Source organism: Astyanax mexicanus, chromosome 20 (assembly GCF_023375975.1).
Source record: "Astyanax mexicanus isolate ESR-SI-001 chromosome 20, AstMex3_surface, whole genome shotgun sequence".
Taxonomy (NCBI): Eukaryota; Metazoa; Chordata; class Actinopteri; order Characiformes; family Acestrorhamphidae; genus Astyanax; species Astyanax mexicanus.
In genome coordinates, this window is record NC_064427.1 from 20,606,960 (window position 1) to 20,633,132 (window position 26,173).

A 26,173-nucleotide genomic window follows, 5' to 3' on the forward strand; every position below is an offset into this window, starting at 1 on the left:
CTATACTTTATAAAGCTGTCTGAGAAAATGTTAAACTACAATGCAGAACATATTCAAAGGTGCGTCCAATCATACATGCTACAGTTTAGAAGTTTAGATCCAAATGAAAAGCAGATAAATTATTTAAATCAAGTTTTGTTGAATAAATATGTTGGTTTTGAACACTCTCAAATGATATATACAATTATCGTAGAATAACCTGTATTAATGTCTGAGTCAGAACATCTCTAGAACATCAGGCAAGTCTTGTTTGGTGTTCCAGAATGAAGTGTTCAGCACCTAATGTACTGAAAATGTCCCTAATGTACCGATAAGCACCCAGGTTTATCATTGATGCTCATGTAGGCTCTGCCCACCTCTTACACAACTTACAGAACTTAAAGCTACAAATAAGAAAGACGACAAGCCACCAGAAATCTCTCTTTTTGCAAATGATGCTTTAATACTGTACTCAATGAAAATTTCAATGAAAATTCTATCTAGTATGAAAATGATGGCTATTTTTTTCTTTTACTTGCGAAGTTTACCTGAAACATCACAAGTATTTTTTTTTACTTCATAATGTGTGCGTGTGCGTGCTTCAGATCCACGGGATAGAGACGGCTCAATAAATTCAATATTCCCATTTCAGAGTAGCATACAAAACTGTATCTGGAAAAATACTTATGGCACTTTTGAAATCCGATATGAAAATGGAAATGTCTGTGAATAAATAAGAGGGTTTCCCAAGTCGAGGTCGTATCTCTAATAAAATATAAATATAACAGCAGGGCTGCACTGACAAACTTATTTAAAGATGTTATATGGCAGATGTTGAGTGATGTTGAGTTTGGTGGAGCCGGTGATGATAGTCAGTGGCAGATATCGCTGATATGAATGTGTTTATCTAAGGCAGTCAGTCTCGATTGATCCTGCTTTAATAAAAAAGTGGGGGATGGGCTGGAATGTTGAAATGGTATAAAAGGAAAGGCGATGAAACGTCCGGTTGCTGTGGTTAGTGCTGCAGAGCTGCGGTGAGGAAACAGGAGGAGTGTAAGTCATGGTAAGCCAGGGTGGATTAGCTCAGGTCTCAGAATTTCCTCGCTGCTCACAGTAATCCATCCTGCTCGAAGACGGAGGGAAGCAGGGAGAAGTCGAAGGGGGCGAATTTTACACCTGTTCCACTGTAGAACTTGTTCTGAAACTCCACCCTGGAGACAGAGAGAAATAAAGAATGATTATACAGTAAATAAGAGAAAAAATCCCTAAAACTGCAGCATACACCATAGGAAGGCTAATACTCCCACCCACTTTAATTTAGTGAGTAAAAATTATGGTGACTAACAGCATCTAGCTGGAAGTGTCTGTGGCATGTGAGTGTAATATTGAGTGTGTGTGCTGACCAGTGTAGGCGCAGGGCGTGCAGGAAGGCAGAGAGCCCCTCCATGATCAGCAGGATGGAGACGGTGAGGATGGCGAAGAGACTGAAAACAGGGGCGAGAACCAGCACCCCCAACCTGGAGTTAATCCTCAGAGCAACACGCAGGACCATCGCCCACAGCACCTCCGACAGCTCTGTTATACACATGCACACGCACACACAAACAAAACATTTATTTTATTTTTATATAACAAAAGCATTCAAATACAGTATGTGAATTGTAGTAATACACAAGAGAAAGACAGATAAGAAGTCTATAGGCGATACCGTTGCAGTGCTTATTGCTATCTTACACCCTACCAACAGTCTATTTTCACGCCTTCCACCTTCCTCGTTTAAATAGCAACAGTGCTTTTGAATATATCTACACTGATGGGCGTGGTGGTGTGGAAATTAAGGAAAGTTCAGGTAAATTTCTGGCGTATTGCTTTCTTGGCAATAGACAACCTCAACCTCAACCTTGCCTTTTTTATTACTCTCATTCTGCATTCTCATTGGCTGTAGCTAGTCGCTGCATTAATGTCCAGTCAAAGCACTTTTCACACTACTGGAGTCACTGGCTAGTCCAGATATTAAACCTGCTAGATATTAGATATTGTGGACGAGCTCTCGGATCACATCTTTGACCAGTTCACACACAGTGATTATGACAAGACAGAGGGAATGCAAACTTGTAGCTCAATATGCTCAATGAGTGTGTATGTGTGTGTGTGTGTGTGTGTACTAACGAGCATGAGCCAGGCTGAGGGCCCACAGGCGAAGGTACGATGCCGTGTTGGAGATGCAGCCCAGGCAGAACTCTATAGTGTGAATGGCCTGATGTAGGAAAACATCCCCAAAATCAAACTGCAAACAAAAGTACACAAATTAACTCACATAACAAATACACAACATGGGACACCAGCTTTTTCATGGTTTATTTTAAAATTAAGGGAATGAAAAAAGAGTTTATCCTGCTTTTGTTAAAGTAACTGTCTGAACTGTCCAGGAGAAGGTGTTTTACTAGATGTTTGCAATGGGTGCAACTTAGCTGTAAATTAGCTAACTGCATTCATTAGAGGGCTGTCCACAAATATTTGGACACGAGTGTGAGAAACCACATAGTAATTTAAGTAATTCTTAATAAAGATATCTGTGTATCAGGTTCAGGTAGTGTTTGTAGTTTGATAGTTTGAATCGGACCTCTTTTGGGCTGCAGTCTCGACCCGGGTGATCATCCAGCCCTTCCTCTTCATCGTGGACGATAGACGGGGACAGATCGTCCTCACTTAAACGGCGAACTCGCTCATAGCCCTGTACAGAAAAAAATAAGACACTGTGAAAAAAAACAAAAAAACAAAGCTAGCAAGGGTACTATTTGCAAATTAGATCAAAACAATGGGTCAAGATTAGCTTTTATCCTACATAGCTAATATCTTACATCAATATGTTTAATATTACAAATAAATGAAAAAATGTTTTGTGGCTGTAGTGCAAACATGTGGAATTATTCACTTTTATCTTAAAAAAAACAAAAAAACAAAAGCTTTTATCATGCCTACCTCATTCTGCAGTAAACAATATGTTATATTGGTGGTGCACAAAAAACACATACACACAGCTGACTGCCTGTATGGTGGAGTCAGTACAACCCAATGGGTAGAATTATTGTTTTTTACCACAATTAGTGAGCACTGGACGAGGAAAACAGCAGATAAAATCATATAGAGTAGAGTAGACCTGTATGGCCTACACAGCCTTCGAAAGCTGCGCCACCATCCACCACATCCTTTAAAGAATCCTGTCCCTGAACTGGAACACACTCATGCAGTCTCTACATGCAGCATCCCACAGTAGTCAACACGCACGTACACACACCCTGTGGACTCCCAGGCTTTTGCTGCCGTGATGAAGCCAGTAGAGGTAAAGCGGTTTCCCCAGCAGGAGCACAGGAACACACAGCAGAGCCATGGCCACCAGAAACACCTGCAGACCCATCTGTAACACACACACACACAACACACTATTAAACACAGCATAGACATGCACACTCCACCACTAAACACCATGTTGCAGTTATATTGCATCATACCACACTACACCATCTTCAGATCTCACATAATGATGTTGAGCAGATGTGTTGGATGATACAAGCCGTCTGTTTCTTACTTAGATAAAAACAAGCACTTAAATAACTGGATTTGCAACCAATGCATTATGCAATGACAGCACAATTACCTGCATTAAACCCTACTGAGAGCTTGATGGATGAGTGGAGAGAGAAAAACATCTCAAGATGTTTGTAGAAATTTCAGGACCATGTTTTAGCGATCTACAGTTGAGTCATCACTGTAACAGTGCAGCTTGATTTAGGGCATGTCAGTGTGTCTTTGCTATCGTAATGACAGGAAAAGTACACCTTGGGTGGCTCAAAACATGCAAAAGGAATGAACTAATTCTCTTAATTAATCATAGGTAACTTAAAATAAACCAATCAGAATGTCATGTCTTGCTATTCCCTTTAAGAGCCAGGTGAGCTCTGACTCTGGCGGATTGCTATTTTAACAGCGTATCTACCTGGACGTGTTCAAAGCTTCTCAGCAGAGGAAACTGATCTGCTCGTTCACACTGTAAAGGTGTGCCAGCAGCTCATTTACGGGAACAGTAATGTTATTTTATTTAGTGTTCTGTTTATTGTTGATGAAAAAGTTGGGCTTGTGCAGGGTGTTCACATGCAGAGCACCAAGATAGCAACTAACATCTGACTTTTGACGTCTGTCTAGGTCGTATTAAGTCTATTGCTATTTAAACAATGCAGGTGCAAGGTAGGTGTGTAAATAGACTGTTCACACCTCACACAGGGTGTAAGATAGGTCTCTCAGTATCAGTATCAGCTGTACCTTAAACTATCTGCTTCAGAATCATGCAGAATCACTAATTCTCACACAATGCTGTTTTAAAATTAGTATCAGGCCACAAATTATCATATATATAAACGCACACACACACATACACACAGATGAAGCTGTGCTAACATAAACAATCAGACACATACTACACACACACACACACACACACCTGTCCAGGATACAGTGGTGTGGTGGCATTGCCCTGCATGAGGAACATGCTGATGAAGTGGATGAGGATACTGGGGGCTGTCCTCGAATCCTGGACAGAAAAGGCCAGCCATTTATAGAAGATCATAAAGACCAGATAACCGAAGAGACAGAGCAGGAAGAGCAGCTCCGGCAGGAACAGCAGGTACAGTTTAAACTTCTGCCTGAAGTGCCTGCAGATAAAAAACACACCACAGCACAAACACACAAGAACTGTGAGATTACAGCGGGTTTACACTGTAGCTACAAGCAGTGCAATGTGGCCAACAAGCTTCTTACACCACAGAAGAACATGTTACACATAGCTAGGGTTCACAATTGTAGTGAAGTCATAATATTTTAAACAGATGCAAATTACTGCTATTTAGTGCTGGACGATAAATACATTTTTTTTAACATACATACATACATATACACAGGTACACAGACACATGTCATACACACACATACCCATACATGCATACTACTGTCACGCCTACCACAGACTCTGTAGTTCCCATCTCTAACTCTGCCGTTCCCGTCTATGGACAATCCCCGGTCCGGAACTACACCTCCCAGCATGCTCCTGACAACACCACGTGTTCGGACTCAGCCAACCGCGGCTCTTTCGTGGGGTCTACGTCACCGGAATTCCATATTGTGTTCAGGTGTTAGTAATTTAGTTTAGATATAAATACATGTCTGTTTGTCTCATTTTTCGCGAGGTATTTTCCCTGTTTCACCAGCGATATACTGAGCGTTATTTTCCTGTCTGTATTTTCCGTGTAAGACCCTTGTTTTGCTCGTTTTCGACTATGTTTCTGCCTTATCCTTTTTGTTCTGTTTGTATTGAGATTTTCTGGTTTATTGAACTCTGTTTTCGGTTTGTGATTCGGCTCTGATGTTTTGGTTGGTTGTTTTTCTGGCTTTGACCCACGCTTGTTATCTGACTACGCTATCTGCTTACGTGCTTTATAATAAAGCCTCATTTTGTTTTTACCGCGAGCGTCTGACTCCCGTCTGTGGCGTTACAACTACAAAAAATAAAGGAAGATGTCAATTGTAATTAATTACAGTGGTAGGCTAAAGTCCATGTATGTGTGTATGAGTCGAGGGCCTAAATCAAGAAATTATGCCAAAAACTCAAATCAAAGTGTTACAAATACATTATGTCTATGGTTATTTTGTACCCTTTTTTTTACCCTCTTTTTAGAAAAGAAATATATTTTTAGACCATATCACCCAGCTCTTTCACTATTATCACTATAGGCTTTTGTATAGTTTTTTAAAAAGAAAATGACATTATCATGTACACAAAACTATGGCACTTACATTATGTGTATGCGTGTGTGTGTGAAAATAAAAAATGGGGAGAAACCACATGTTTACTCACAGGTAGTTAAAGACACTAAGAACCACACCGAAGCTCATGTGCACGACTCCGATAATCACAGACATCTTCATCTTATAGGAGTTCAGAAACGTCAGCCGATTCACCGCCATGTTCCAGATCTACAGCGAGAGAGAGAGAGAAGTATCATCTTTCTGAGTCTCTCTTTGCTTTAATCTTTTTTAGAGTAGAGCAGTAAAGTGGGCTTCATAAAACTTAAAAGAGATAGAGAGTGTGTGTGTGTGTGTGCCACATACTGGATCAATGCCTAGTGGATAGGGTCCAGTGAAGACTCCAGAGATGTTGGGATCGAGGGTGAGGAGAGCGCTCGTCTGTAAAGTTTGGTTTCTACATGTGGTTAAAGAGGAAAAGCAAGTAGGTTTATTAGTCAGTTTTGTATCTATCTATACATTTATAATATGATAACACTTAATTAAGAAAAGACCAGTAGATATAAACTACAATGACTAGAAATCTTGTTGCATAAATACACACTGACATGCACCTTATCATAAGGAACTATCATCATGGGTATCATGTCTCATGACTTTTGGCATGTCTCATGGAAGCTACAGAACGCTGAGCTGACTGTGGGATATATGTCCCCTGAAAGTGGAGCCAGACTTTACTACAACTCCCATAAGCACACTGACCAGTGTTCAACTTTAGTCACAAGATTACACCTCACAGTGTATATGCATGTCACCTAAACTGAACATTGAGGTAACACTTTGTAACGCATTTACATACTTACACGGTGTCCCATGAATTTTGGAATATCTGTGTAGTGTTAAAATGTTTGCGTTTTTGAGAGGTTTTGAAGTGAAATAGAACTAATCAGTAAAATAAGAAATAATTTAGATCTATCTATTAGATAAATCACTTTAATAACTACTGTTATTAATTATTTGCTTCAATAATTTACATATAAAATCATTCTTTCCCTCATAATAATACAGGAAATATAAATATAACATGAGTTAAATTAAAGTCATTTTTAGGTGATTGACACCACTTCAGCACTTAATATAATAACATTATTTTGGAATTATCTGAGGATTATCTGACCACAGCGCTCTACTGTAGTTGCATAATTAGCCACCTAATATAACAAGAATTTAAGGTTAATCTCAATAGGCAGGTGGTCATAATATTCTGATACGACAGTGTATATTTATATTTATATTATATAAATGGTGTAAGTGTGTCTTACGTCCACTGCTGCTCTGTGAACATGGCGTTGACGTTCCAGCCTGATCCGAAGATGTTGATGGATTTGGAGAAACAGTCGTTGTAGATGAGTCCGGTGTAGATGGAGAACAGACCCATCATCAGGATGATATATCTCCCCTCAAAGAACATAGTCCATATCTATACATCACCCAGATATAAAAAAACAGTCATATATACACACACAGAGTCTGTTAAACAGAACTACAACAGAGAAATCAGAGCTGTTCCACAGAGTGTAGATGAAATTTAATGGCACAATATTGGCAAAATACCCTGCTGTATCAGGGTATCAGATGATATTTAATTTAGAATCAATTCATCAAAGTTATAAGACCAAATGCACAATGTAAAGTAAATGATTGGATCCTGCAGCTAATTAAAGCATTTAATATTTTGGTCCAACTATATAATAAATGCCTCTGATAACTGTGTTAAAATGTACACATAAACAATCGTGTAATAAAAGTGTAATTATTGGTGAAGCATTAATCATTACTGATTTATTACAGTTGTACAAGTTATGTAATTACACATGCAAATGTGTAAGGTCAGTATGACTTCCTATAATGAAATATAAATAATAAATATTATAATATATATATATATATATATATATATATATATATATATATATATATATATATATATATATATATTATAATTTATATTATAATATAAATTTATACACAAATTACTCTACACACATTTTTACATGTAGTAATTTACAAACACTATGCCCTATTATATGGCATATGGCACTGTGTTGCCCTCAGGCAACAAAACACCTTTTTGAGTATCATTGTACACATATGTGGCTACTGGTATTTTGTTGTCGTTTATTTACTAAAGCAGTGTTTTTAAACTGCTACTTCAGGGCAACATTATTCAGTAGGACAAATATATACAGCTTTGGTTTCTCTGATTTTGCTATTTATAGGTTTATGTTTAAGTAAAATGAACAGAAATCAATATTTGGTGGAATAACCCTGGTTTTTAATCACAGTTTTCATGCATCTTGGCGTGTTCTCCTCCACCAGTCTTACACACTGCTTTTGGATAACTTTATGCCTTTTCTCCTGGTGCAAAAATTCAAGCAGTTCAGTTTGGTTTGATGGCTTGTGATCATCCATCTTCCTTTTGATTATTTTCCAGAGGTTTTCAATTTGGTTAAATCAAAGAAACTCATTATTTTTATAACTCTCTTTTTTTTATAGAGCTGTATTTTTTTCTTCTCACCGAATATAAAAGCCATGCCATAGAGTGTTAAACATACATCAAAATTGACTTTGATACATGTGTAATTCTATAACCTGTACAACTGTAATTAATCTGTAACAATGCATACGTCACCAGTAGTTACACTATTATTACATGCTGTTAATGATTGTGGTAATTAATGTGTAACTACACAGTTATTAGTGACACCTATAATAAAGTGGGACTAACATTTTTAATTGAGAATGAAAACACTTTATAACAAACACAAAATGTTTATTATCTATTAAATATTGCCTCTAACATACAGCTCTACTGTAATATTTACTAAAACTGAAAATATGTGTCATGGTATAGTAATACAGATGATATATTATCCAGTGCTACGGGAAGCTAAATTTAGCTGCCCTGCTCTGACCTCATTTCCTGAGTGTTTTCGTTTGTGGCTCTTCTCGGTCAGCACCATCCAGAGGGCGAAGAGCGTCATCACCAAACCGTGCCCAAGATCTCCAAACATCACCGCAAACAGGAAGGGGAAGGTGATAATAGTGTAAGGAGCTGTGGAAGGACATCACACATTTCTTATTTCCTCCGCATTTCCTAAACAGTTATGTACCAAGACTGAGAGCTCTATTTTAGTGATTTTAGCCATAAACTGAGCAGAAAGCAGCTTGGTTTAGGGTGTGTCAGTGTGTCTTCGCTATCATAACAATGGGAAAAGTACACCTTGCTCAGTTCGAAACGCACAAAAGGCATGTACTAAATGAATCACTGGTGTGTTTTGTGTGTAAAATGAAATAAACCAATCAGTGTGTCACTTGCCAGTGTGTCACTTGCCACTTGTCAGGTGTTCTCTGACTTTAGTGGATTGCTATTTTATCGGCGCAGCTGCCTGGACATGTCCAATACTTCTCACCAAAGGAAACTAACCGGCTCATTCACACTAGTTCATTCAGTTTATTGTTTATATAAAAGTTGGGTTTGTGCACTGTTGTTTGTCCATGTGTGCGTAAAAATTCACTGCCAAGATAGCAATGAACGTCTGACGTTCATCTGTTGACATATGTCTAGATTGCACTTGGAGAACCTGTGTTTTCTGTTGCCAAGATAGCAATACGCCAGAAAATGACCTGAACACACCTCACGTCCAGATCACCATATCCATCGGCATAGATATATTCAGAAGCACTGTTGCTATTTAAACGACAGAGGCTCAAGGCATGAAAATAGACGAGAAATAAGAAATTTGATTGTGTGTAAGATAGCAATGAGCATCGTGACCCACCTTGTGCAGGGTGTAAGAAAGAGCCTTCACTATTATCATTTGAATGAAATAGTAATAATAATGTAACAAAATCTAAAATTTCACAACAACGGACCTGGACTGGCCTCTCTGTAGTCCCCGACTCCATACGCCTCTACAATGCTCTGGAACCCAGACGTAAACTTGTTGCTCCTCAGGAGAGTGGGTGGAGTGTCTTTACTCGGGATTCGGTTCACAAATGATGGGACAGTGGCGTCTCCTTTCCTCTATCAAAGTGAAAAAGTTCAGCACAGTTTAGCACAGAATTAAACACACACAGCTTTACCCTAAAATTAAATATACATGTTTGTGTCTGACATTTAGTTTAACTCATATAAACTGACTAAACAACACAGAATTGTAAAAAATTTAAAATCCTAAGCTGGAAAATACGGGAACCCTCTGTATTGAGAGTGTCCACTCACAGAGCCCTCCTCCAGCGCCCTCCGCAGGTTGGTCAGGTCATTGACAGGACACCACACCTCGGCTATGAGACACTTGTTGGTGACGTCGAAGCTGCAGAGGTTAAGGATGTGATAAATAGCCTTCATCTTCTTCACCTGCAGAACCCATGAGTGCGCAGACTCTGAGGCTTTATGAAGAACCTGCTTCAGGTAATCTTCAGTACGGTGTAGTACCTGACACACACACACACACAAACACACACACATTAAATATATGGAATTAAGAATGAAGTTAAAATGCATATTCAAAATCTAGCCAATATTTTTGTAGATTCTTATATTCAAGCAATAATACACTCAAGGTTTGTGCTCTCACGTGTAATGTTGGCACTGCTGTGCTGCAGGTGTAGATCTGCATAGCAGTGCCAATAATACACCTTATAGCATGATCCTCTAATGTATTATTGAGATTATACCACAGTTCCATTATCACTTTTATTGAAAGATTTTGAATTAAAGAGGATGAGAAAATAGGATCTGTTTGGTTATAAACACATCGAAGTTAAAATAGTTCCATTACTGCTCTGTTTGTAGCTGCACTGTTTGGCTTGTAAGCGTGGCATCATTGCTAGGTTACCTGTAGGTGGAGGAGTAATACATAGAGAGCTTCGGGTACAGTGCAATACGAGCTGATAACGGCACTCCTAGAACGATTCTTAGCCATCGCAGGGTCGAAACTAACTGTGGTATAACTAATATTAAATCAAACTTGTACAACCTATCATGTAATTAAAATACAGATCAAACAGCTTTCTTTCAATAATAATTGCAGTAATTGGCAATGACATTTATCTTTAATGTCAAGGTTTAAATAAAGGCAGCATAAATAAAGGAATTAATAAATATACATTGTTGAGGTCCTGGATGCGAGTCCTTAGACTGTCCATTACATCTGCTCGCTCTTCATCAGTCTCCGGGTGAGGGTAAAGATGACAGTGGTAACTAAAACACACACACACACACACACACACACACACCAATCATAAAGAAAAGAGAAATAATAAAAAAAATAATCAACAAAGAAATTACATTTATACAAAAAATGGAGATTTTTCTCTCCAAAATGGAAAAGAATTATCCCATTTTCTCACCAATTTGGAAGGACACCTAACCAATCCTCATTCATATGATTTCCACCTATACATGTGAAGTCAGACTCCACCCCTTTTTCAACTGTGGCCAATCACTGCAGCATCACTAGGTACTACTGTACTCTCTCTCTGACTCTGGCTGCTCATGACGAAGCAGCATGATCTACTGTATTTTCTCTCTCGGACTCTGGCTGCTGATGGAGAAGCAGCATGACCTAGTGTACTCTCTCGGACTCCAGCTGCTGATGTACAAGCAGCATGTCCCAGGATTCCAACAAGTGACTCAGGGTGGATGTACTATTTAAATCCTGACCTGGACTAAGATAGTTCAATAAAACTATCATGGGGAATCATGATAAATAAATCAGGATGTTGTGAGACTACAGATCAGCTGTTATTTGGCTGCTCACCAGTCACAGATCTTTTGAACCTTCTGGCCAATCTGGTCGCCCCAGAAGGAAATGAGGAAAACCACGTTCTTACTGATCTCTCCCTGCAGGACATAAAAAAAGAACAGCATTTAAACACACACACACACGCACACACACACACACACACACACACACCATATTACACTGCCTCTATTAGCCCTTGCATTCTGACAGTATGAGGTGTGAACTACAACTGAGAAACGAGCTGTAAACTGATCTATAATAAGTACAGCAGCTACAGAAGGAACGACTGTATTATACACATGATACTGTAGTATCACATGCGGAATGTTTTTATATGTATTATTTTAAAATTATAGAAATAAAATGTATTATATATATATTAATATAATAAAATAATATATTATATTATTTTAAAATGTTCTGCATTGTAGATTAATACTAAAGTCATCCAGACTATGAAACATATGAAATTAATTTGTAAAAAAGGCGCAAAAAAACATCAAAAGCGTTATAATGATGGAACTGGCACTCATCAGGAGAGGGAGCCCCAGGAAAGGAAGAGCAAGAGTTTCCTCTGTTGCACCTAAATGCTTTACAGAGTATTTTGGTTTGTTTAACACTTTTAAGTTACTACATGATTCCTTATGTGTTCCTTCATAGTTTAGATCACTTCAATGACATTTATTGGAGATTTTTTTTGAATAACTGTGAAATCTTGAAAGTCACACGGTGGCTTTAGCTCAGATACAGCTGGAATCTATTTCAGTATCTGTGTTTGCTCCTCAGAGACCTAAGTGTGTGTGTGTGTGTGTGTAAAGTAAAGAAGTCACTCACAGTGTCCAGGTCTGCCAGACTCTCGTCCACTTCAGCATAGCTGAGGATAGTGTATCCCTTACACACTCGCCACAGCATGCGCTCAAACGCCTCCATCTTCACCCGCTGGATCAGCCCAGAGATAAACCTGCACACACAAACATACAAATACATTATAACTATATATTAGGGACGGCAATACTTCTAAACATGTCTGTGTTCAGTACGGAGCCCCTAAGTTGACATCTTGTAAAAATAAATAAATAAATAATGCGTGGAACGAGATACTAATATGTGGGAATGAGATACTAATGCGAGGGAAAGACATACTAATGTGGGGAACAAGATAATTAAGGCATGGGAATGAGATCATTAAGGCGTGGCCACACCTTATTAACGCGTGGGAACGAGTTAATCAAATCAAAGCCATTAGCAAGCAGGGGTTGCGCACAAAATTACTGCATAAGAAAGGTAAACGGGTCCTAAAACTGTCTGCGTCTGAGCCAATCAGCTTTTAGTATGAGAATTAAGTGTCTTTTACTCAGAATTATAACATATCTCACTGCAAAAGACTCCAAAATATCACCAAAATTAATCAAAGATTAAAATAAAAATGACCCAGACCACTCTCCATTTTCTTACTAAAGATTATCTTTGGATTAAAGGAGCTTTGATGTAATATTCAGTTTCTTCATGAGCATTAATTTATAGAAAAGCAAGCTTTATTATTCTTCAGCTAGATTTATATAATTTCACACCTTAATAAGGCATGGCCACAATTATTTTTTTTTACATGATGTCACCGTAGGGGCTTCGTTGTTTAGGCAAATAAAGAAGGATAACTAAATAATTGATATGAAACAATGACTTGTGTATTTTAAATCATATTTCCTCTAACATTAGGATTTTTTTCAGTAGCAGCAGCATTGTGTATTGTGGGTGTGTGCACCTACCCCAGTTTGGCCCCCAGTCTCTGCATGCCAGTGCAGCCCGCCACAGACTCTGCATCCAGAGAGGGAAACTCCTCATACTGCGGCCCCAGAGCCTCGTGCTGAACAAACCAAACACAACAATGCCATTTTATAATATATTTTATATATTTAATATATGAATATATTCATCAAGTAATAGAAGGGCATATCTCAATAATTAGCATGACGCCAGCTGTAGGCATAAATCATCACACATTTGCCTAAAACTGTCTATAATCACTTTTAACAATCATTTATAAGTTGTCTGACCAAAGGAGGATGCCCCCCCTATATACTTGATAGTACAAGTGATAGCACAGGTAAGGAGTACATGTAATAGTATAAAGTGCACGTGAGCCTTGGTTCCTCCTAGTGTTTCTTCCTCCAGCTCTAAGGGGGTGTTTTCTCCGTTTCTCACTGGAGATTCTGTATTGTATGTTGTATTGTATTGTATTTTCTGTGCTGCGATCACAATTCTGAAAAGCTGCTTAGCAAAATCAGATAAAAAATATATAAATAAATTTGATTTGATTAATATAAAGAAAAAAGTCCTAATAATATTTAAAATATGGATTAAAACACTATAAATATGAAAAATGTTGTTTGTAAAATTAGAACCTATATTGTATTGCATTGTGCGCAATCACAAAAAAATTGTAAAATGGGATTGTGATGCTTCTCGAGATGCACTGTAACACGTTTACACCTGTTCACACTATATACTGCAGAGTGCACACTTACGATGCATGTTAAAGCCAAGTGTGAATGGGGACAGACTTGTGTAAAGGGAGTGTGTGTTTGTGTTAGGGGTGTGTGATACGGCTCTAAAATTATATGTTAATATTCTTGATGATATGACAAAACTATACTACTGCAACAAAATAAATATAAATAAATGTGATTCAGTATAAATATAACATTGTTATACATTCAGCTGAAACAAAATAAATCTATAAACATTTGTCTCTCATAAACAACGACTTATAAAGATTTGGTTTTAAAAATAGTGTAAAAAGAAATTGACAAAAATAAAGATATGTAACAGCCGAAATCTACCACAAAATTATAGAGTATAATATGTATTGCATGCATATAAACTGCACACAGACAGTTAGGTAAATGCAGTAAATATCAAAACAAATACAAAATATACTGCTTTAAAGAATATCTCAAAAAAGTGTAACTGTGTAATAATAGCACACAGCTCTGTGGCTGTCTATGGTAGTGGGTGATGGAGGAACATTGGAGGATGCAGAATAACAGCCAGCCTTCACAGAAGCTCAATAAATCAATATGGATGTGTCGGACGGAGCAGCAGGCGGGGTACCCACCCTGGAGCGGCTGTGCATGAAGGTGTGTGTGATCCTCAGCATGTGTGTGTACTCAGTGAGCTCCAGAAGGTTCCTCTGGAGCTTCTCTTTGTTCCTCGCCACCTCGCTAAGCTCCACCTCCAGACGCTGGAGCTGCTCCTGGAAGCAGGAACACAGGGAGATGTTTAGCAATGCTGTGCAATGCTATTTGAAATGAAGACAATACATGATTATAAAAGCAATATTTATTGAGCTACACATACAAAAGTAATGTGTAACACATATGTTAAATGGCAACAGTGCTTCTGAATATACAGTATCTACACTGATGGGCGTGGTGATCTGGAAGTGAGGTGTGTTCAGGTACATTTCTGGTGTATTGCTATCTTGAAAACAGAAAACACAGGTGCTCCACTGACTAATTTAAACTCTGACAACAGTCAACAGTAAGACATTTATTGCTATCTTGGTAACACATGAACACACAGCAGAACAAACCCAAATTTTACATCAATAATAAACAGAATACTAAATAAAATAACATTACTGTTCCCGTAAACGAGCTGTTGGAGCTCCTTGACAGCATGAACAAGCAGGTCAGTTTCCTCTGCTAAGACGTACAGGTAGCTGCACCGTTAAAATAGCAACCCACCAAAGTCAGAGCTCACCTGGCTCTTAAAAGTAATAGCAAGTGACATGCTGAGGAGTGTTTTTAACTTTACGCCCAAAATTATCCACACACATGGATTAAGACAATTAGTACATGCCCTTTGTGCGTTTCAAGCCACATAAGGTGTACTTTTCCCGTTGTTACAATAGCAAAGACACACTGACACGTCCTAAATCAAGCTGCACAGTGCACCATTGATGGCTCACCTATAGATGACTAAAATAGGACTCAAACTCTTTTTTTTTTTATTCCCTTGATTTCAGAAGAAACACTGAATAATAAATAAGCATGTGCTCAAATAATGTATATATACAGTGCCCTCCATAATTATTGGCACCCCTGGTTAAGATGTGTTCTTTAGCTTCTCATAAATTGAGTTTTGTTCAAAATAATATAGGACCACGATGGGAAAAAAAGTCCAACCTTTAACTCAAGTAAATTTTAAGGGGGAAATAAAATCCCTGACTAAGAAATAATTATTCTTCATAAAATCACCTGTTCCACAATTATTGGCACCCCTAACAATTCTTAGGAAATAAATTTAATAAAAGTATTTCTGTCACTTCTACAGTAGTTTACAAAGTTGATCAGAGTATGTAGGAACATTTAATTAGTAATTCACAACTTCCTGTTTCCCTGGGGTATAAATATGACGTGACACAGAGGCCATTTATCTTCAACATGGGAAAGACAAAGGAACATACCATTCAAGTGAGGCAGATGTGTGTTGACCTTCACAAGTCAGGCAATGGCTACAAGAAAATCGCTACTCGCCTACACCTGTCCATATCTACTGTCAGAGGAATTATTAAGAACTTTAAAACAACTGGAACAGTGGTAAACAAGCCTGGACGAGGACGCAAGTTTATTTTGCCACCACGCACAGTGAGGAGGATGATAAGAGAAATAAAAAGTTCTCCAAAGCTCACTGTTACAGAATTGCAACAAATGGTAGCTTCTTGGGGTCACAAAGTCTCCAAAACAACCATCAGGCGCTATCTACATGCCAACAAGCTGTCCCTCTCAAAGATCCCTCTTTCTGTATTCTCCCATCTTGTGAAACATTACAGGAGAAGATTAGGTGCTGTTTTGTTGGCAAAAGGGGGTTGTACAAAGTATTAACATCAGGGGTGCTAATAATTGTGGCACGCATGATTTGATGTTAGATAATTATTTCTTAATGTGGGATTTTTTTCCTACTGAATAAATTCACTTGAGTTAAAGGTTGTATTTTACTCTTTTTTTCCATCGTGGTCCTATATTATTTTGAGCAAAACTCAATTTATGAGAAGCTAAAGAACACATCTTAACCAGGGGTGCCAATAATTATGGAGGGCACTGTATATGAGTAGAAGAGTGTATAACAGCATGAACAGAACAGGCTGTCAGTCCATCATCATTAAGACTCTGGCATAGCACATATTTAACGTACCACACAATCAGTTCTGTGGCTGCGACCCTATCCCATATGTTCTACGCTCCATTACCCAGCACAGCTGAGCCCCCGCGGCCTTCACTCCCACACACTCAATTACCCAAAACCAGACGACATATGGCACGCACCATCAAACCTAAACATACACACATTTATCAGCCTAAACAGCGTCGACCCCAGGCTCCCTGCAGCTGTGAAAACTTTAAACACCTCTCTGATCTCCAAACTCTAACTTAAATTACAGTATCTGAGAGGAGAAGAGTGTGTGTGTGAGCACAAACTGACAAATTTACTGTTATGTTGTTCTTATTGTACACTATATCATACAATATATATATCATACAATGTATGGTGCAATATTTCATACAATAAAACATGATGTATAGTATGATATATTGTACGATACATTATACGATATGTTGTACAATATATTGTACAATATATCATAATATATAGCATACAATATATAATTAAATACATCATACAATATATTGTCCAATATATATCATACAATATATAATTCAATAATCATACAATATATTATACAATATATCATGCAGTATACCATAAAATATATCATACAATATAACATACAATATATATATATAAATCAATACATCATACAATATATTGTACAATATATCATACAATATAACATACAATATCAAAGGAGAGCCCTTTAATGTGAATGAGCCGGTATGTAAGCTTTGTCAACTTTGCAGTTATGTTCTATACATTCAAGATATTTAAACATTTTCACATTCCAATTCCAATGTCTAATGATGTTGGAATGATGGTGTTGTTTAAAACAATATTTCTCTTAAGAAACAATATAATTATTATGCTCTTATATTATAATTATATTAGGTACAAATTAACTTAAAATGACAATAATTTATCACAATAGTTTTTCACAATCAATTCTGGGATAACATATAATGCAAACAATAACAGTTATCGTGACATGCCTATCAAAGAGCAAGACATTCTGTCAAACAAAGCAATGAATATCATATTAAAGCGATACCTGGGTGAGTCCTACAAATATAACAGCATTAAATGTAAAAAAATAATATAACTGTTATAGAATTTTTTTATCGCATTGATATTGATATCAAATTATCATCCAGCCCTATCACTGGGTGTTTTGTGAGCTGGCACTATTCTATCTACATTTCTTCTAAAGCATAATTTTTACAATTTACCATGATCTCCAGGACGTGTTTGGGTGCAGGAGCCACAGGACTGACTTCAGGCTCTGGAACAGCCAAGTTCGCCTTCCGGATTTCTCTCAGCAGATAACCTGGAGACACACACACTTCATTAACAATGCATTCACTCCACAGAGTCTTTTAACTATCTATGGGCCCTATGTAAGCTGCTGGTGCACCTTCACAGCGTAAAGGAGCAGGTCAGTTTCCTCTGCTGAGAAGCGTCCAGGTAGCTGCGCTATTAAAATAGCAATCCACCAAAGTCAGAGCACACCTGGCTCTAAAAAAATACAAGTGACGCACTGATTGGTGTATTTCACGTTGTGCCCAAAACTAACCACACTCATGATTAGTTAAGAGAATTAGAACATGCCTTTTGCTTGCTTCGAGACGCGCAAGGTGTACTTTTCCTGTCGTTATGATAGCAAAGACACTGATATGCCCTAAAACAGGCTGCAAGGTGCCAGGTTTAAGGCTTATCGAAAGATCACAAAAATGGCCCTATATTTCTACAGAGGTACTAAGACATTACCCAGATGCAGGGTAAAACACACAAGTGTAACGCTAAATCATCCCAGTGCGTGACGACAAAACATGCTTATGTAAGCATAGCAGATAAATATATCCACGGATCATTCCAGCACTGATTTATATATTCATCTTCAAACAAGCTAAATACAGAACACTGCTTACAGAAATAACAGCAGCTCTCAGGTCTTTAAACAAACCGGCTTTAAAACAAAACCGCTCTGGTTTATTTCAACCTTTGCTTTATGGTAAAAGAATCTCAAGGCCTACTGTACACACATACACACACACACACACATATTTACACTCATACATACAACCTTCCAGAACACACTGCTCAGGAGAACATCCCTCTGTTTTTTAGTAATGTTGTGAACAGATGCTATCTGTTACTTTATCACACAGTACCAAATATTCATGAGTGTGTTACATTGTATTCTGTTCTGTATTTAATCCAGATAATTTCAGTTTCACACTGCAGTTTATTGACTAAGCGACTAAACAACTTTACTACATCCTGTCGTCATTACTTACATGGGCGGAGTCTCCCTATACTAAACACTGGTTTGTAGAATGAGGTCAGTTCAGTGACTGGCCTTTAAAAGTGTTGTGCCAAACACCAGATTCCTTTTATTAGTGTTTACAAATAAGGGTTAATCTACAGTTACAGTAGATACAGAATCACCTGCACTGTAATCTGTTGTACCCGTACTGCTCTGTAATTAATCTACAGTTACAGTAGATACAGAATCACCAGCACTGTAATCTGTTATACCCATACTGCTCTGAAATTAATCTACAGTTACAGTAGATACAGAATCACCAGCCCTATAATCTGTTGTACCCATACTGCTCTGTAATTAATCTACAGTTACAGTAGATACAGAATCACCAGCACTGTAATCTGTTGTACCCACACTGCTCTGTAATTAATCTACAGTGACAGTAGATACAGAATCACCAGCACTGTAATCTGTTGTACCCATACTGCTCTGTAATTAATCTACAGTTACAGTAGGTACAGAATCACCAGCCCTATAATCTGTTGTACCCATACTGCTCTGTAATTAATCTACAGTTACAGTAGATACAGAATCACCAGCACTGTAATCTGTTGTACCCACACTGCTCTGTAATTAATCTACAGTTACAGTAGATACAGAATCACCAGCACTGTAATCTGTTGTACCCATACTGCTCTGTAATTAATCTACAGTTACAGTAGATACAGAATCACCAGCACTGTAATCTGTTGTACCCGTACTGCTCTGTAATTAATCTACAGTTACAGTAGATACAGAATCACCAGCACTGTAATCTGTTGTACCCATACTGCTCTGTAATTAATCTACAGTTACAGTAGATACAGAATCACCTGCACTGTAATCTGTTGTACCCGTACTGCTCTGTAATTAATCTACAGTTACAGTAGATACAGAATCACCAGCCCTATAATCTGTTGTACCCATACTGCTCTGTAATTAATCTACAGTGACAGTAGATACAGAATCACCAGCACTGTAATCTGTTGTACCCATACTGCTCTGTAATTAATCTACAGTTACAGTAGATACAGAATCACCAGCCCTATAATCTGTTGTACCCATACTGCTCTGTAATTAATCTACAGTTACAGTAGATACAGAATCACCAGCACCGTAATCTGTTGTACCCATACTGCTCTGTAATTAATCTACAGTGACAGTAGATACAGAATCACCAGCACTGTAATCTGTTGTACCCATACTGCTCTGTAATTAATCTACAGTTACAGTAGATACAGAATCACCAGCACTGTAATCTGTTGTACCCATACTGCTGTGTAAAGCTACTGCACATCATCAAGGGATTGAGATGAATTTCAGCACCTCTTCTTTTTCTTCTTCTATTGTTTATTGGGTGATAACAGCCTGCTTCTAACTTCTGTTGGTCTAAAAGTCTGAACCATCTAGAAAAGTGTTTAAAAATGTGTATGAAATGTATGAAAAAATCCCTCTTACCCAGAATTCTCTCCATCTCTTCACACCTCTTGATCTCGCTGACGAAGCGACGCTGGAAGGGGCTGACGCTCGGGTTCAGCTGAAACGACAACATCAGCTATCACCTCACGTTCCCAGACTTTACGCTTTAATCAATACTTCACACACACACACACACACACACATACACACACACGTCACAGTCAAGAGTAGTGGGATTCACTCCTAGTACACTGCAAACAGGGCTGGACAATATGGCCCTAAAATAATATCATGATATTTTAAGGTATTTACGCGATAACTATACTGTTGGCAATATGACAACGCATTGATTTTTTAATTCAAGAATTTCAAGAATATGCTACTGCAACAAAGTAAAAATAAATAAGTTTTAATTAGTATTAATATAATAAATAAAGCAGGGGTTGGCAAAAGGCAGCCTGCGGGCCCCATCGCGTGAAACATCTCAGCCATGAAGTAATTTGAACTATAATGAAAAAAAATAAAATAATAAAATGCTTCTCTGGCGAGCTTTTGTTTATATTTCTCCCCTGACTCTCTGTCGCGCTCGGCGTTACTTTAGTTTCCACTCGTTCTCGTTTTTCCGCCCGTTCTTGGGCTCCTTATAACAGTGTTTTTTCCTGGCCTCATCCTAATTCATTATACAGGGCAGCGATAATGTCACAGACCGCAAACCTGAGGAGCTGTGTGTTTATTTATTTATTTATTTTTCTCTCTTCTTGGGTTTACCTGCTTTGAGAGGAACTGTTCTGCAATTGGGTTTAACAACCCTCTGGGCTGGAGAGCTACTAGTCTGTGTAGCACTCCGTCCCATTACACTTCATTTTACCCCCATATAAACTGCAAAAAAACAATTAAGTTAAGTAAATACAGTAAATTACAAATCAAAAGAAGCTTCTTAAGAATTTTGCAATATCACAACATGGAGATATTATTGTGTACGATACAATACGGAACTCCTCTAACGTCCAGTTTAGTTTTTTACCTGCTCAAACATGCCACAGTACACCCAAATAAGGCTGGTTTATATTTGGTTGTAGTAAACACGCTTTCTATAGTGTAGCCTGTGCGAGCGCCCTACGCAGCTGCCTGTGTCTATATGTCTGCATCGCACTGTAGTCTCTGTCTTCCAGATGAGTAGTGTGGAACAGTGGCCTGGAGGCATTAAAAAAAGGCTGGACGTCTAACGTGAACTCAGTGTGAACTCTGTTCATTCCTAATCCCTATTAAGGGTTTCTCTTACATGTTTACTCACTCTATTACACACACACATACACACACACACACACACACAGTTTAATATCTAATTTCTAATAATCCAGTCTGACAGACAGATCTGAATATTTGGCTCCTAGTTCCTTTAAAACACTTATTTTACTATTTTTACTTTAGTATAAAATAGTTTCACACTACAGATTACAAACTCTATTATTTACCTTAAAATATTTAGTCAGTTAACTAATACCTGAAAAATCTGTGACAACTCACACCATTTCCCAACAGATTTTTGCAGCGCAAACAACCCTCACACACACACACACACACACACACACACACACTCGTTGACCTACACACAGTAAACAGTAAAGCAGGGGTTAAAAGTGTGCTGCAGGCTAAACAGAACCAAAAACAGGCTTTTAAACAGATTTGTGCCACTTTCTACTGATCAATTATTCAAATTAAATCAGCTCTCAACCACACATTAACCCTCCTGACCCACAACAGTCACCGTCCATCAGCCCGGAGAAGGGGCGTGTCTTTAAATGTGAATCTGCACGATATTTAAATATCCTACTCTGGTGTCACGGGTAACACCATAAGAACAGATAGAGCGAGAGCCAATACCCAAAACAACAATACTGTTTACTCAAATTCAACAAATATTCTCCCTCTAAATGTACACAAAATCTCTCTCTCTCTCTCTCTCTCTCTCTCTCACACACACATTCAAACCCCCTAATAACTACAAGTAACACTTAAGTAATACTTATCATATCAAAGCAACATTTGCTATTATTTATGTATTTATTAATTTTCTCTATACGTTCCTTATTGTTTTTTATTTTGTTTTGAACTCTCACATTAATTACTACATTATCTCTACCCATACTTTCTTTTTTGTTAATTTCTGCTAATTATTTTCTCCTTTTTTGTCTCTATGTTTGTTTATGTCCTTGTTTTCCCTCAATGAATAACTAATACAAATAATAAAAAAGTCTTAAATAAAATTAAAGTCTTCTCCAAAGAGGAGATAAAAATAAAATAAATATAAAAAATAATAAAAGGCAAAGAAAACTGAATAAATTAGTCATTGTTCTGTATGAAGTGTTTAAGCCTTTTTTTTTTACTTATTTTATTTATTTTATTATTTAAATTTTTGGTTGCCAAATATTCGGTGCCTTTGTAAAATTAACACAGCGGCTGGACAAAAGTTGGGGACATTTAATAAGCAACATTTAGTATTATTAAGTATTTATTTATTATTCCTTATTTGTGTTCTTTTTTTGTTGTTTTGTTCTTTTTTGTTTTCTCATTTTTGTCTCTAGATCCAGGTATGTTTATGTCCTTGTCCTTCGTCAATGAAGAACTAATAAAAATCTTAAACAAAATAAAATTCTTCTTCAAAGAGGAGATAAAAATAAAACAAATATAATAATAATAATAATAATAATAATAATAATAATAATAATACAAAGCAAATAAAACAGAATTAATACGTTTAGTGTTAATAGTGTTCATTTTCACTTATTTCATTTATTTTATTATTTTAATTTCGGTTGCCAAATATTTGGTGCACTCCTAAAATGAACACTGCAGCTGAAAAGTAGTTGAAGTTGAAGTTGGGGACATTTTACAAGCAACATTTGGTATTATTTAGTACTTATTATAATGTATTATTCTTTATTTATTGTTGTTTTGGTGTTTAATGTTTTCTTTTTTTGTCTCTATTTCCTTGTTTGTTTATGTCCTTGTCCTTCCTCAATCAATAACTAAGAAAAACATAAAATAACATAATATAGTCCTCCAACGAGGAGCAAAAAATACAGAATATTACAATATAAGCAACATCTCACTCCAAGCATCATCATTCTCAACATCATCATCATCATCACCCTAAGCATCCTCAGCATCAGGACCAGCAGCAGCAGCAGCAGGTTACTTACATCTCTGAACTCCACCAGCCCCATCTCTCCCAGCTCACTGATGCAGTCATATGCAGAGCCGGACTGCAGAAACAGCTGGGCCAGGCACATCTCCTCACTCCTGAAGCTGGCACACATCTTTGCCAGAGCAACCAGCCAACAAACAAACCAACAAACAAACAAAAACAAAGCAGCACTAGCCGAGCTCTCCTCTTAACCACAAATCCATCTTATTAGCTTTATTTATAGCAGCTGTGTCAGATTATACAGCACCTACTGCACGAACTACGAGCCTCAGCAACCTAAATAACCATTTTTTACATCAATAATGTATAAATAATGGCTGATATGCTGTTTAACACGCTGTTAGCTGTATGTCCTAAAATAGCATCCCGGCTGAATGAGACTATCAGCCGCGTTCAGCGCTGAGCTGCTCCGCCTGCGATCAATAGCAGGCTGGAGCTCGGATCGCAGTCTCGCCGCTAAAACGACACGAAACGACACGAAATATCGCAAAATCCGCCGCGTTTACAATGCTAGGCAGGAGACACACTCCCGCCCTCGCGAAGAACCCGCGGAGACCGGCGATATTCCGTATAAAAACAGCGCAATGATAAAAATAATCCTCCCCGGCTACACCGCTAACCCCGCCGCCGCCGCTCACTGGGTCCTCGGGTTGCCAGATACGCTGTGAAAATCCCTCGTTCTTGGGTTAAGGTACAGGTAGCATCGACTGATTTCTTCAAACAGATTGAAATACCAATTTTATTTTATATTTAGCTTGCTTTGCGTTATATAATAAAAATAAAAATATATTAAAAATGGACACACCTTCAACATTCATTCGATGTTTTTAATTTATCATTTTGTCCTCCATTGTAAATAAATAGTAGAGTGATCCAGGCTATAAAGGAGCACATAAGGAATCATGTAGTAACTTAAAGTGTTAAACAAACAAATGTAACAAAAAACTCTGATGAACTTATCATGTGCAGCTTTTCCTTTCCCAGGGCAGTCCTGATGAGGGCCAGTTTCATCATACATAACATTGATTAGAATAGGGCTCTTCACTCTTCATAGCACAACTGATGCTTTTGAACACACTAAGAGAGCAATGAATAAGAAATTCAAGTAATTAACTCTTGACGAGTTTAGCACAGCTGTTAACTGAAAGCCTGAATTCCAGGTGATGCAGCCAGGAGATGTAAAGCTGTCATCTAAGCAAGACTGTGAAGAATGTAAAATATAAAACATGCTCTGTTTTTTTAACACTTTTTTTGTTTAATAGATAATTGCATATGTTTTTTTTTTCATAGTTTGACTCTAGTTTGATTTCAGATTTATCACTAATCCAGCATTTCTGGAGCAGCTGAGACTCTGCAGCTTCAGCTTCAACCTACGAGTGTAGAGATACAGGATCTACAGGTCCAGCTGTAGCAACATTTGTGAGTAAATGTGCTGCAGGACCCACACAAAACCTGTAGAACCTTCACCATACCCAACTCAATCAAGTCTCAATCTCGTTTTATATTCAGAATAGAGGATCCAACAGGGTCTAAACTAAAGCCTCGTTTTAACTGTTTTCATCTGTTTCTTAAATAAACATATTCATCTAATTCTATTATTTAATGTATAGTACTGATCTATTTTCTCAGTCTCATTATTTTTTGGTTACAACACTGCAATCTTTTATAGCACAGGGGATTGGCACAATCTGGCAACCCCAGCATCCTTTAATATATTCTGTGCTGTATTCTTCCAAAGCAGAGGCCCACCATCTCCCCCATCTGCCTGTCCTTTGTTAAAATGGGCGTGAATCTGAAGACTACGTGGCACAAGTTTGTGCTGAAGGTGTGAGATTAATGTTTATAAGGCAGAGACATCAAAAGTAGCAGGACAGAAGAGTTCAGATCACACCTGGAGAACACCAGGCCAGCTGTGGTGCTGTGGTGATGTTGATGTTGAGGACTTTACAATGAGTTATAATAAGCTATGTGTTTGTATGCTTGTATATATACCCCTAAATACACAGACTAGGTGGAATGGGTGTGAGTAGAACAGGTAAGGATGGCAGAGATTATGAAAATGAGCCTAAATTTGCATGAAGCTCTCCAGATCATTTAAATACTCTATGGGTGCAGTCCAACATAGAAGAGAGTTAATACAGCACATATGATTGTTATACAGTGAAAAATACCTGAAAACTACATGAAACGTTTATAATTCTTAAAACATGCCTTCTATCTACACTGACTATCCATTTTTTCAGCTCCACTGATCATATACGACACCTTAATATTAATTCTATAAAAGCTGCAGACTGTAGTTCTGTATCTGTTTCTCTGTATACTTTATTATTATTATCCTCCTTTCACCCTGTTCTTCAATACTCAGAACCCCCAAGATAGACCAGCACAGCAGAGATTAGCACTGATTAGCATGGTGGTGGTGTATGAAGTGTTAGTGTGTGTTGTGCTGGTTGTACAGTGAGTGGATCAGATGCAGCA

General features: G+C 37.7%; 1 protein-coding gene across 2 annotated transcripts; it reads right to left on the minus strand.

Annotated features, from left to right (window-relative positions):
* Nucleotides 1-418: 418 nt before the first annotated feature.
* Nucleotides 419-24,341, minus strand: atp6v0a2a (ATPase H+ transporting V0 subunit a2a). Of its 2 annotated transcripts, none has more exons than XM_007228817.4 (20): nt 23,688-24,341; nt 20,524-20,602; nt 17,990-18,087; nt 14,701-14,838; nt 13,352-13,449; nt 12,420-12,546; nt 11,601-11,683; nt 10,948-11,041; nt 10,061-10,273; nt 9,712-9,862; nt 8,751-8,890; nt 7,098-7,255; nt 6,142-6,232; nt 5,888-6,006; nt 4,478-4,688; nt 3,272-3,397; nt 2,603-2,713; nt 2,149-2,266; nt 1,383-1,554; nt 419-1,190 (listed from the first exon to the last, which is right to left on the minus strand). In XM_007228817.4, exons 1-20 carry the CDS (start codon nt 23,802-23,804, stop codon nt 1,088-1,090), a joined length of 2,547 nt encoding a protein of 848 aa, XP_007228879.3. In that variant the 5' UTR covers nt 23,805-24,341; the 3' UTR covers nt 419-1,087. The 2 variants fall into 2 exon arrangements, with proteins under 2 accessions (XP_007228879.3, XP_007228880.3); XM_007228818.4 differs by having other exon boundaries at nt 3,278-3,397; nt 23,688-24,340.
* Between the last annotated feature and the right edge of the window lie 1,832 nt (nt 24,342-26,173).